Raw genomic sequence first — 14,543 nt, forward strand, 5'->3', positions numbered from 1 at the left:
AAGCTCCCTCAGTAAATAAGAATATTCTCATCCCACAAAACCTTTAAAGAGTATTCTCATAGGGGGCTAATTAAAACCTCTTTCTTCCACAGTACTATTATAAAATGAATTCCTTTCCTAAAACTTTTCTTTTTCTGCTGTTTACTCTTAGCCTCATATTTCTAAGACTCTGACAGAATATCAATCAGGATTTTCAAAATATGCCAGTATGTGGATGGAAATGACCTATTGTACCCATGAATTGGAACATTTCATTTATTATCTGGAATTTCGTAGTGCTTCTGCCCACGGGTTTTCCCTCAGCTGGGAGGCCCTGGATTAAGTCAGTGATGAGGGTTCTGTCAATATTTTACCTTGCATCTGAGTTGCCAGATGCTATTGGCTTAGGCAGGGTCATGGAACTTAAATTGTTTCTATAGTCCTTGAAGTAAGTCAATATTTTCAAGATTCTAAAAACTACTCAATGGTTAGAACCACCAGATCTTATTCTAAAACAGCACGATGGTCATGTTGACACTGCTGTCTTTCTGAACACATGTATTTGACATGTAAATTGTATGTCAAGAGAGCACTTTAGCATTCATGAAATCAGCTCTATTAAAGCCCAAAATGTTAGAAGCGATAATGTGAAATATGCTGTAACATATAAATTTCAATATCGGACAGTATTCGATATTCAGATAGAAAGGTGTTGAAAGTCGCCAAGGAAGCCTCTGGTAGACTGAACATCCACATTTGTCTTGGATTTTCCAACTCCCTGGTATAGTGACAATAAAGGAATAAAAATGACATAAGCATCCAAAACAAAGAGGGTGGGAGATGGAAATAGCCATCCAGGGTGTCAACAAAATTCTGGAAGATGAAAATCAGATGGCTGAGTGGTGAACGACTGAGCTGTTTAGGGAAAGCTAAATCTAATCCGGCAGTGGGGGAAGCCAGAAATAAAGCAAGATGGGTCAAGTTAAAGGATTCTGTAAAATCTCAGGAGTCAGAAGCACCTCTGAATGCCAGCGTGGGAGGTGTGGGGTGCACACAAAAGGAAAACTGGCTAAAGTTCTGTTTAATGAAGAGGTGGACCAGATACACAACCCCAGACTGGAAGAAGGAGTTGGGAGAGGTGAAGCCACAAAACTCTGGAATCCTGCATCCCAGCCCTGGCTGAGGGTGGGCTGAGGAGCCATACAAAACAGGGAAATTAAGTGAAAGTCTACAAAGTATTTAGTGAGATACCCCTCACCATCATCACCACCTGCTGATTCCCTTCCTCTGCTCAGCTCCTGAAAGCCGGCCTCTAGAGTTACAACTCTCTGTAACGAGGTTGAGGGAGTCTTTTCTGACTGGCCCTGGGGGGAAAAATCTGTAGACACTGGCCCAGGGAAGTGGCTGGTTTCTAGCTCAACCCCCCTACAGTGAAGCTCCACATTTGACAAGCCCTATCTAAGCGCACAGAGCAACTGGTTAGCTTTATCGTGCCTCACCCTTTAAATAAACAAACATGTGAGAAAAGCTTTCAATGTGAAAGAAAGAAAAATAAAATGAGCATACGGAAAATGGTGCTTAGGAGAAACAGAGACAAAGCAGGGAGCACAAGAAAACTTAATTTTAAAATGATAATTAATAGCTTTAGATCGAAAAAGGGTAAATCAGAGAACAAGGAAGAACTTATGGAAATTAAAAATGTGATAAATAAAATAAATGTTTAATTTTAGAGTTGGAGCATAAAGTTAAGAAAATCTCACAGAATGTAGAATGAAAGGACAAAGACATGGAAAATTGAAAAGATACGAAAATTAGAGAACAATCCAGGATGTCTGATACATGATGAATAAAAGTTCCAGAAAGTTAAAAAAAGAGAAGAGGGAAGGGAGAAATGATCAACGAAATAATACGAGAACATAACTTAAGGACACAGTTCCAAATTAAAAAAAAAAAAAAAAAAAGTCAGTACCAGACATAGTGAATGAAAAAGGGCTATATTAAAGCATATCAACAAGCAATTTCAGGGATAAAAGAAGATTTGAAAAGCTCTCAGAGTGAAAAAACAGGTTACACACGTAGAGTGGGGGATCCAGATGTCACTGGATTTCTCAGCAGTATGAAAGCCACAGGATGGTAAAGAAATGCCTTTACAATTCGGATGGAATACGTTTTCTTGACTATAACTCTACATCTGGCAAACTATGAATCAAATGTTAGGATAAAGACATTTTCAAAAATCATTTTCATAAAAACAATCTCCTGTGCACCATTTCTTGAGATGCTCTGAGGATGTGCTCCACCAATTTAAGGGACTAAGCCGAGAAAGAAGAGGCGGAGGGATCAAGAAAAACAGATAATGCAACACAGAAGGGGGTGAAATATTCCAAGAATGATGGTGAAGGGCAGTTGTATGACTTCAGTTAAGCAGCAGACCAAGAAAATGTAGGACAGAAGAATACTGGCACAAGAGCATATAAGCCTTCAGGAGAGACACCGAAGGAAAGAAAGAAAGAGAGTGAGAGGGAGAGAGAGAGAAGGAGAAAGAGAGAGAGGGAAGTAGGAGGTGGGAGGAGAGGGAGGGAAGGAGAGAAAGAGGGAGAGAGAGAAAAAAAGAAAAGAATAAAAAATAGATTATTTGATGTACTTGATCATATTGAAAGTTCTACAGGGTCAGAAGGGTTGAGGATAGACTGAAAGTAGGTGCAGAGATAACACCAATTAAAAAAAGAGGCAGTTATAAATTCCAGGGAAAACAAAAAGTTATACAAGAAGGGAAATATAACCATAGTATACTACGTAGCTAAACTGTGAGGCACTACGCAAAAGCCAGCCATGTAAATACGCAATACTTTCAAAATCATAATTTGTGATATATTGAGTTCTACTGAGAGTACGGGAAGAGAAAAAGAGAGGCGGTGTGTGGAGGGGGTTGCTTGTGAGGAGGGCAGTGTAAGTGAGTTAAATCCTCATCTTTTATAGAATCGAATAATTGAAATATTGAGGAACAGCAGTTTATGGAGATAAATAAGAGAAAACAACTTCATGAATTGAAGCAACGGCCTTTGGGAAGCAGAAATTAGAACGGAGAGGAGGAAGCAGGGGGCTGCTCTTTCTCATGATAAGCCTTATAGTGCTATTTGATTTTCTGAACTAGGTCGTGTATTATTTGCATAAAATAAACAATATATAATTTACAAAAACTAAACAAAGAGGCACCAAGTTTTTAAAGTTAAGAAAAATGTATCTTCAAAGAGATTTCCATGATGTCTGTGAATATTGGAGCTCTGGTCCTTCTGTGGAGACTTTTATGGCTCCAAAGCTTATAATAATATACCTCACAGGAGACCCAACAGATTTTGGTAAAATAAAATTGAAAGGGGAAAACATTCTGTAAAATATAAGCATATATGGACTCATTATGATAGACCCAGCCACACACAGAAAGCACACATATGAAGAATAAAGTAGCAAAGTGTCTATGATTTATCTAGTCCTATGATTGCAACTAGTAAAAATTAACATCACATTTTGGAAATCATTCACTTTCCACTCTTCCCAGTAGGAATTATTCTTGGGCTCTGGGTATCCCTGTACCCTTCCTTGACCAGCAAGTACTCATTTGCTTTTGCTTTACTTCTCTCATAGTTGCTCCATTGTTTTTTCGCTTGTCGGATACAGAGACAGAGTTTGCCATCTCAGCAATCTCATTGTTGTTCCACTGGTTCAAGATAAGCACCTCCTATCAAAGGATTCTTTTTAGACTTGCCTTTCCAGTTCTTCTATTTGATCTCAATGGCAGTTCTGTGTTATTTGTGCTAACACTCTCCCCGTTGGAGCTGATAATCAACTGTAAACATATTTTTGGTCCAAACTTTGATCATTGCCATCAAATGACTTATGAAACATTCTTATGTTTAAGACACAGCGTTCTGTACTATACAAAAATTAGTAAAAACAGAGAGAGAGAGAGAGAGAGAGAGAGATCCTGTCCTTGAGACACAAGATCAGGAAAAGATAATAGACACAACCAAAGTAAGTTCTGGTTATTTCATCACAGAAACACATATTTTAAAAATTAGAGAGCAAGCCAGAAGGTACAATACATGACGAAGAGAAGTTCCAGGAAGTGGAAAAGGAGAAAAGGGAAGGGAGAAATGATCAAAGAAATAATAACAAGAGCATAACTCAGAGAAGAGTTGAAAGCTTATAATGTTGGAAATTTTATTAATATTTTCATTGTCACTATTTTAGCTGATTTTCATATGAATTAAGAGAAGATAGTAAGGAACGAAAGGGGATGTGGAGAGAGAAAGGAAAAGAGAGTTAAGTGTGGGGAGAAGGGGTTTGAACTATCTCCTAGAGCAGGGATTCACAACTCATATATGTAAATGAATAGAAAGTAATGGTATCATCTCAATCCTACTGGCAAATTGGATAACTAAGGATTTTTTGAAAAAAAATTAGTGAATGTAAACATTTAAAAAATAGGGTATTTTCCTTCCTTAAAAACATTTTTTCCCTAGTGGTAGAATTAAACATACATGTATGATGGAACATTAAAAAAACTAAGTAAAGTATAAAGAGGATTTCTCAAAAAGATACATGTACCACAATGTTCGTTGCAGCACTATTTACAATAGCCAGGACATGGAAGCAACCTAAATGTCCGTCAACAGATGAATGGGTAAAGAAGATGTGGCACATATACACAGTGGAATACTACTCAGCCATAAAAAGGAATGAAACTGAGTTATTTGTAATGAGGTGGATGGACCTAGAGTCTGTCATACAGAGTGAAGTGAGTCAGAAAGAGAAAAACAAATGGTGTATGCTAAAGCATATATATAGAATCTAATAAAACGGTACTGATGAACCTAGTGGCAGGAATAAAGACGCAGACATAGAGAACGGACTTGAGGACACAGCGGGGAAAGGGAAGCTGGGACGAGGTGAGAGAGTAGCACTGACATATATACACTACCAAATGTAAAATAGATAGCTAGTGGGAAGCAGCTGCATAGCACAGGGAGATCAGCTCGGTGCTCTGTGACCACCTAGAGGGGTGGGATAGGGAGGGTGGGAGGGAGGCTCAAGAGGGAGGGGATATGGGGGTATATGCATACGTACAGCTGATTCCCTTTGTTGTACAGCAGAAACTAACACACCATTGTAAAGTAATTATACTCCAATAAAGATGAAAAGAAAAACACAATAAATAATACTCAAATAATTGAAAGAAAAGTATAAAGAGGAAAATAATAATTGCTCATAATTTTACCAACCAGAAATACCATTCTTAATATTTTAGTTTTTCAGCATTTTTCTATACCTATTAAAAAACACCATTTGGATTGTGACATACAAGCTGTTATTTGATCTGCTCATTTCACTCATACTTTGAGCATTTCCATGTGATTAATCATTCATTAATAGCATGATTGTCATGTACATTATTCATTTTTCCAAAATGCCTATTTTGGTCCTAATTTTCACAATCATAAGTAAAACCATGAGCATAACCTTTGTACATAAATCTTTGTTCAATTCTCTAATTATAAGGAATAATATGTAAATTCTGAGAAGTGGAACTACCAGATAAAACATATTCAAAATTTTGAAATAAGTGGTGTTGGTTTTTTTTCTCTATTTTTGGCTCCCTCTTTCTCAAAACCTCCAGGAACAAAGTGAATTTCTATTTGTTCCTGAGAGAAATGGCGTTTGCTGCAAATGTCCCAAATAAGTAAATGTCTGTATAAGAAAATTATCTTGAAATAAATGTTCTAGTGTTATATTGGCTTCAGTGCTCGAGTTACTCATTAAAACTAAGTGTTCATCATGGTCCTTGTGGCCAACAAAGAGTAAAGTGAATTTTCACTAGCAACAGCAGACAACAAATTTGAACTATACCTATGTATAATTATACTTTATATCTTGCCTGTAATTCATGCTTGTATTTGTGCAAGGTGCTCCCGTAGAGTGCAATTAGCTATTCCGAGGGCTGTGTCAATACTTCTCCACAGTCAGATAAAAGCATGAAATAAATGGTATGTTTGCAGAAAGATAGTCACATGTTTTTATATATGTATGTCGAAGCTTGTTTCAAACAGTGGTGAGTTAATATTTCATTAAAAAGCATGCTTTTGCTTGATGGTTCTTTATGAGGTTAAGAAATGATTATTCTAATAAGGAAGATTCTGCCCGTCCTGAAAGCACCTCATGAGATGGAAGGAGGAGAGGAGGAGCCCTCAGATTTAATCCAGAAAACCATCACTTTTGTTTCTTCATCACTTGACCGAGCCCTTTCTCAACATGACCTCTGCAGCTCAAGGCTTTGGTTACTCATAGCCAGGCAAGCATAAGGACCTGAAATAAGCACCTTTAAAATTCATGTTCCAGCAAAGACAGGAGCTTCGCCCCAAGCTGGCAAATTTCAAAAGACATTGAAGTGAGGGTGGGGAGCGAGGCTGCCTTACATTGCACCCACATGTCTGCAGAGTTGGCACCACTGGTCTGGTTTGGAGGAAGGACTCCACCGTAGCTGGTGTGAAAAACAGCGGATGTAGAAGCACAAGATGCATTAAGATTAAGAGCAGACCATTCTGACAGCCTGCCATCTCATAAACCTCGGGGCTACAACAAGCATCCTTGTGTATTGCCTATATTTTTGCCTGCTTCAGAACTTAATATTGAAATGTATAAAATGCTGCATTTTCTAATGGTATATAGAGTTTTAATGAAACCAAGATAAGACATAAAAGTTCCCATTTCAATGATGTTTTTCTACCAGCTACTGATTGCCGTTGATGTCAACCAAGCCATATTTTTATTTCTCCAGGCAGAATTTCTCTAGAGCTGGACAGCAATGTGCAGACAAGAAACCACTATGAGGTTTTGGGGTTGGAAGTGCTGTGAAGGACAAGCATTAAGCCACAGAGCTCAGGCCTGTCTCTGCAGGCCAGCACCACCTCCAGCCCTGCAGCCTCCATCAGGCTTGGGGAGGTGGGGCGGGGGGCTGGGGGGGGGGGCGCACACCTGGAGATGCAGGTGCAGACAGTGCCTGGTGATGCAAGATCTGCCTGCCTTTCTTCCCAGCGCTTCCAATGCATCCCACTGTGGATGCATATCCAAGCACTAGTCTGGACCTGTTTGCACGAGGGCCCCTAAAGCAAAGACTTTCCTGCAAAGTCTCCAACTGCAATGCAAATGTGGGCATCCAGAGAGGACGGAGGCGCAGAATTATGCCTACACAACTGACAGCAGTTGGCAATAAAATGATGGCTAGCTCATGAATTCACCCATGTCGGGGTAAGATCAGTAGAACCGCGCATTTCCCCCCGCGCCCTGCCAGGCAGATGACTTGTTAAATTAAAGGAGCGTTGTCTGCTTGCTACACTGGTCAGGGTGAGGAGAGCCGATGCCTGTCAATGAGGGTCCACTCTCCAATGGTTGCCATTCATTTTTACCATGGATCCTTGAGAGCCCTACACCCCGATACCAGGATGTCATGAAGAAAGACAGTGGGAAAGAGGAGACTTTAATAGAGCACTAAGAGACAGTCATCATCAAATTCTCCCGAACCAGAGCTGAACGAATTGGAGAGGTTTTACTACACTCTCAGGTCACGAGGTTGAAACAGCTTCTAATGGTGCTAATACATCGACAAATGTTAAAACGTTACACGGGCCTATAAAAATCTATCCTCCACTTCCCTTTGCAAACACAGAAAACTCTCCCACCTTTGAACATCAAGAATCCAAATTTCCACGACTCGTAATTCAGTGAGACAGGCCAAGGTTGTTCAGAACCTTCTAAGACGGTTGTAGAGATCCCTAAACGCTCTGGCCTTCCCGCCATCCCCAGTCCTGGACCGCATGACCCGGGAGAGAAGCTACAGGAGGAGAACCACGTTCTGTCATGGGACCTCGACAGCCTGCTTCCTTCCTAGTGAGCATGTTATGTCATTTTCGCTTTCTTATCTTTTACCATGTCCAGAATAAAAGAAGTTCGATTCCCAGGCATTCAAATACAGGAAAGTATACTGTGCCGCCTGTCCGCGTCTCTTAGGAAAAAGAGGAAAAAACACTCAAACGTGGTAACTACGTGAGGGTATGTAGGGAGGATTTCCACAGGTGATTAACCCCCTACCACTGAAGCACGGGGAGCGTCGCACGTCGACGCTCTGCCACGCACGCCGAGGGCCCCTCCAAGCGCGTCCCACTTGCACACTTACCTGACCGTGGGATGGAAGCGCCGGGTAAGCCACGGGCTGATTCATCACTCCCTTCTGCTTGACGAGAAGCATGCGTTTCTGGCCCTCACTCAGGTGTGCCCTGGGGGCCTGGAGCTGTGGCAGCGGCTGCGGCGGCGGGGGTTGCTGCGGGGGCTGCTGCTGGATGTAGGGCACCAGCGGGCTTTTGCCGGGGTTGGCCATCGGGGGCGTCATCCTCTGACTCAAGTCTGCATTAAAATGGGTCAGAGGCTTAGTGTTGCCGTAAGTAAGAATACTGTGCTGTTTGTTTGAGGAGTTTGTCCCCAGGTTATTTGGCTGCTGATTGATCATGTTCAGGTGATTCTGAGGGAGGTAGTTATTCATTGTCGTCTTCTGCAGGTTGTTGGCCATCGGAGGCACTACAGGATTTTGGTTGTTAAAGGCTTGGGGGTACATCATTGGGCTATTTGGTTTTTCCGCAGTGAAAGCTGCTCCGTAGGGGCTGGATGGAGGCCCTAAAGGAGACCAACTTGCCGTCTGATTTGAGTGCTGCTGCTTCTGCTGCATGAGCTTGGCCCTTTGCTGTTGCTGGGCTGCCATCTGCTTGAGCTGCTCGGCCGGAGACAGCTCAGAGCCGGGCACGGCACCAGGCCCCGACCCCGAAGCAGCCACTGGCACGGCGGCCGGATTAAGGAGATAACCATTTCCAGGCCGAGGTGGAGCCTGGCCCGGGGTGTGGGCTTGGTTTGGAGTTTGAGGGGACTGGACAGCACAGTTTGCTGGCGAGCTGGCAGGGTTGGGGGCCGCGGGAGTGCTGGCCACGGAAGGTAAACTGGTGGCCGTGGAGACAGTAGAAAAGGGAGGAGCAGAAGAAGGAGGCCGGGCCTGGGGAGAGCCCATGGAGACGTGTGCAAAAGGAGAGTGAGATGGGTCACTCTTCACGCTGGAGCTCTCCTGGGAGACGGGGGTCTCCGTGGCCGGCTGCGAGAATTCTGGTTCCTTCTTCTCTTCAAAGTCTTCGTTGAACAGGTCCTGTATGTCATCTTCAGGAACCGTGTTGGCCAGTTCATCTATTAATTCCTGCCACTCCTGGTCATTCAGGTTAATGTCTGAGAACAGCTTGTTCTGATTCGAAAGAGACGTTTCTGATGTGTCTATGCAAGTAGGGTCGTCTAGAGGTTCTTGTTTGAGGTCCTTGCTCTGCAAGATGGTGAAGCTGTCCTCCAGGTCACTGCAACCGTTCACGTGAATTTTAAGTTCTGGGAGTCTCCCATTCTTACTCAGATCTTCCAGGAGCCCAGGAGTGTGAGCCCCACTATTCTGCAAGGGCAAAGAAGGCTTCAGGTCAAGTTGGTGAAGAGGAGAAGCTGAAGGCAGTGGCATATTGTTGGGCAAATTGTTGATGGCGTCCATCCCCGTAGGAATGTCCTTTCGTGTTCGCTTGCTGGTTGGAGAAAAACTCCCATCACAAGCACCATTCTGCTGGTCTCCATTAAGTGGTGATCGGGCTCCTTCCAACTTCCTTTTCACAGTCTCTTGGAGCTGGAAAAGAAACAGGAAAGAGAATGACTTAATCTCCAAGTCATAGTTTACTTACTCATTAAGCATGGCGGTATGCATCGCTATGAACTCATTTTCAAATGGTTTAGAACACATCAGAAAGATGTGATACTTCTAATTTCAAAATTGGCCAGGCTTCAATTCAAATTCTATGGGAAAAGGTTTTACCCAAAAGCAGAGCTCACACGGCTAAGAGGTAGGAAGCAAACTAACGACTGGAGGGTGGAACAAAAGAAAAGAAAGAGTTAAGGCAATAATTCTCCTATCGGGAAGCATCGTCTTATTATTATTTTTCAAATGGATGCTACGAGTGAGACTTGGACCAAAATGTGTCATGCTCGAGAAAGGTGCTAATATCTATCTTAAGTTCTTGTCACATCTGACTTGAGAACGTTAAGGAATTAAATCAACAACACTTTAAAGAACACTGAAAATCCTCTAAGATTATGGAATCTAACACATTTACTGGGTAACACGGAAATGAAGATTAATGGTTAACATAACCAGAAACTTCTTTTTGGTTCTTATTTTACTTGACCTCCCAGCACCTCGTGACATAGTAGCCTGCTCTGTTCTAAAAGTATGCTTCCAAGGGTTTCCATGATACCACACTTTTCTGGATTTCCTTTCGTTCTTTCCGTCTGTGCTTTCTCAGTCTCTTATGTATTCTTCTTTCGCTCTCCTAAGTGATGGGATCCTTCATTGTTTGGTCTTAAGCTTCCTTCTGCTTCCAGGGCACAGTACATGTTGTTTTCTTTTCTTGGAATATACTCCTCCCCCTCCTCCTCCCCTTCCCCTGGTAATAGCTACTCATCTTCTAGGTTGTAGCTTAGACTTCACTTCCTCTAGGAAATCTTCTCTCACATCCCTTCACCCCAACTACAATAGGTACCTCCTTTGACCCACCTGCACTGGGTTGGAAATCCTGGAATACGTTTTTCCAAGCAACCTCTACTTGCCCATCATAGCTTCTACCATACTTTGGGGCAACTGCTTAAGTGTCTGTTTAGTGAGCTCCAAGAAGAGGGGCTACGGCTGACTTGCTTACTGTGTATCTGTGGGGCTGCAGGTAGTGTTCAGTTCAAGTTCACAGCAGTGGTTAATAGACGGTGGCAAAAATGAATGATTCTATTGTTTAATTCACAGGGGATGAAGGAGGTGAGCTTGGATCAGAGCAGGAGGCAACTCCATTGACATTAAAGAATGCTTGCCTTTGAGCTCCTACATTCCTGGTAATGGAATCTCTCAACCTGGAGAGTGTTGTGTCCATTTAACTGGACTCCTTTTAAAAGCCCGGGGGCAACGCTTGGTGGATGATGACAAAGGGAAGGCAAACTGGGTTGGACAGAGGTTTCAGCAACTTTGCAGAGCTGGAGGCACAAGGCAGAGTGACCCGGGGAAGGAGGGAAGAGGCAGAAGAGCCCCACTTGGGCACTCTCCTGTCCTTGCCAGAGGGGCTGCGTATCACAGGAGCAAGGGGGGGAGAGGAGCAGGATTCCCTCTGACCCCACACTCATGGAACTGGGAAGGCTCCCCAGGCGCCCCCTGTAGAATAAAACCCTTCCGGAGACAATCTGGGGGATTCTAAGACGTGCTACTTTATTGCCTTTCTCTCATAAGTAGAGAATTCCATTTTAAAAGGAAACAAAAGAGGTCCTTAAGTAAAAATCCAGTCTAACCCTTGCTCCTAAACTTTCTATTTTTAATCACCAAACATTCTGTAGTGGCTTGGTAGGTGTTCCTGAACTTCTGAAAACAAGGCCCCAACTGGGACACACTGGGATTTGACTTCAAAACAAGATCTGGCTCAATCCATCATCTTAGGTAGAACCTGCTAGAAAATTACGTTATTTATTGAACAAACCAGGAAACCGTGGTTCTGATCGTAGATATGGCAGATTCTTGAATGTAGCTCCAACACACAGTGGCAAGTTCAGATATGACAGCTTCAGGGCCTAAAGGAAGTAAAGCTCAGGGCCCTCTGCACCTCCTGCAGGGATGTTAACTTTAAAAAAACAGACACTTGTCTTAAAAATGAACCTGACTTTATTTTTAAAACTACAGGTCCATGATTCTGTTCTAGGCCATGAAATGGATGGGGCAGGATGGAGAAATAAAGGCAAATGCTCTGTTTGTTCCGCTGGAAAATAGTGGTGGCCGAGACCATGGAGACAGACAGGTCTGGCGGGGAACCCCAAGCCTCACCTCTTATCAGCAGAGCAGGCCTAGGTGGGTGAGTCAGAATAGGGCAGTAGCACAGGGAGATCAGGTGGGTGCTTTGTGACCACCTAGAGCGGCGGGATGGGGAGGGTGGGAGGGAGACGCAAGAGGGAGGAGATATGGGGATATATGTATACGTATAGCTGATTCACTTTGTTATACAGCAGAAACTATAGCTGATTCACTTTGTTATACAGCAGAAACTAACATAGCATTGTAAAGCAATTATATTCCAATAAAGATGTTAAAAAAAAAAAAAGAATAGTAACATAGAATAGTAATAGTAACAGTAACACAGAAACAGCCCTACTGGCCCTGGAGTTAGAAAGCCTGGCTTCAAACCCAAGAACCCCTACCTAAGAGTTCATACATATAAATATTGTCTGGTACTTCATAAATGTTAGCTACGATACCCTCCATTAGAAAGTGAGTTACATGAGGGCAGGGATTTTTCTGCTTTATTCCACTACTGGGCCCCTAGTAGCTCAAAGTAGATAATAAATACATGTTGAATGAATGAATCCTGGAAAACTTATTTAAACTCTCCTAAGCTTTGGATGCCTTATCTGTAAAATGGGTTAATCATATCTAGCTCTTATAGTTACTGTGAGGATGAACTTAAATGAAATAATATGGAAAGCACTTAGCTTCATGTCTGGTATCGTGTAAGCACCCACTAAGCCTTAGCTATTACTATTTTAAAAACACAATACAAATTTTTAAAAATGCAGTGATATCAATAGTCACAACTGCAGCTGAGATAGATTAGTTTCTGGATCTCTAAATAGAAATAGGTAAAATGATAATACTTCTGTTCCCTAGCCTGCAAAAGCCTCACGTTTTCCAAGCACCTTGTAGAGCTTTTTAAATACGAACAACAAAAGATCAAATTTGCAATTCAAGCCTGAGTCCAAGTGCTAATGTATTTGTGTCCTAGATTGTAGAACAGCAGTGGATGGTTGGGGCTCAAATCAAATACGTTTCCAGGATGCAACCTGAATGGAGCTGCTGAGTATTTCCTTTTCCTTCAGGGCCTAGAGTTCTCCATTGCTGGCCCCTTTAACCCAAATCTTGACATGTATTTCCTGTGCCAGCGTTGGGAATATAAGAAAGACCTCACGGAAGATACGCTGAAACCATGTTATAGTTTTTAGTTGTGTCCAAAATAGCAGAGCCATCTAAGCATCCCTCCTGCGTCTCATCATCCTTTGCTTGTCTAACTCTCTCCTCATTTCCCGCTTGGGAGATAGATGGAGAGCGGGCAGGAGGAGACAGGACCTGCGGGCTGAGGAACTTGCAAGCACTCTGCTCAGTGCGCATGAGAACAGGGAAACGTCCTGGGGACTCCCCGTCCCCGCAAGGATTCGGGTCAGGGTCTCATCCCGAGTAGCCTCATCTCAGGAAGTCCCTGGCCCTGCTGCCTCCCACAGCTGGAAGCCTCCTTAGTACGATTTGTGCTCCTGTGGAAGAATCACAGGAACTCTTGACCGAGCTTCAGCTTCCTTGTTCCGGTATGCTTGTATGATTACATATACATGTTTTCTCCCATTAAGGGACGCTGCGGTGCCAGGAGCTAAAGTTGCTGTTCATCCCCTGCCTAGTACAATGGGGGCCGCTCTCACGTGTCAGTTACTCTAAGGGAAACCATTCCTCCTCCTCCACAGTGGCTCCAGCACGAGTCTCTCGCCTACAGTGTGGCTTGATGGCTTGTGTTTCTGTCAAACTGTGTGTGTGTGTGTGAGAGAGAGACAGAGAGAGACAGAGAGAGAGACAGAGAGAGAAACTTAGAGGCAGGGAGATACAGAATGGGTTTGGGAGTGGTGATATGACACCCAGACCAGTAGTAATAAGAACAGCTGTGCCTTTGGGGTTATAAAGCACTTTTACACAGGATCGTATATTATCCTCATAGCAAATCTTTGGGGCAGGTCGTGTGCTGGTCTGATGGTTCAACAGAGAAAAGGGCAGTGTTTTGGAGGAGGGGGAATGGGGAGGCTGGATGACACCCAGGACAAGGAGGAACGTGGCTAAGATAGCTAGGCCTCTGCTGGCATTCCCAGCAGATTCTAACGGGTCCCCTGGGCCAGTGCGTCCATGATGAAGACATTCTTTCTTCCTTTAGACTCTTAGCAGTGCTAGTAAGTTAAAAAAAAAACAAACAAAAAAAACTCTCATTGACTTGTCCCAGACTTTGAATGAAATTGGGGAGGATCAGGGAGCTTGGGAATAAACATGATGATCCTACTATTAAAATAATGAAGATTTTAGGATAGAAGATATTGGGGGTAACTATCAGATTCCTGTCTCTTACTCCTAATGATTCTAAAAGGTGGGTAGGATTTATTAGAACCACTTACAGAGGAGAAACTTTAGGTACGGTGAGATTAAGCACTGTGTCCCAGATTACAGAGCTGGGGGTTGGGGGGAAGGGCAGGTGCTCAACCCGGATTCAAATTCAGACTCAGTTGTGACTGCATGGCCCCCACTCCTGATTCACGCAGGCGGTGACGCACAGTTGTGCCTTCATCAGTGGCCCTGGGCTCCCATGCTAATCGTGATAAAGTTCTTTCAGACT

The 14,543-nt window shown here is 43.1% G+C and overlaps 1 protein-coding gene across 2 annotated transcripts in view; it reads right to left on the bottom strand.

Moving 5' to 3' along the window:
* The window catches only part of MAML3 (mastermind like transcriptional coactivator 3), a 417,272-nt gene that overhangs the window by 166,756 nt on the left and 235,973 nt on the right, over positions 1 to 14,543 (bottom strand). For both annotated transcript variants that reach the window (XM_068542527.1, XM_068542526.1), the window contains exon 2: positions 8,210 to 9,730. In XM_068542527.1, coding sequence (XP_068398628.1) covers positions 8,210 to 9,730 — 1,521 coding nt within the window. The remainder of the gene's footprint in view (positions 1 to 8,209; positions 9,731 to 14,543) is intronic.

The sequence above is a fragment of the Eschrichtius robustus genome, chromosome 4 (genome assembly GCF_028021215.1).
Source record: "Eschrichtius robustus isolate mEscRob2 chromosome 4, mEscRob2.pri, whole genome shotgun sequence".
NCBI lineage: Eukaryota > Metazoa > Chordata > Mammalia > Artiodactyla > Eschrichtiidae > Eschrichtius > Eschrichtius robustus.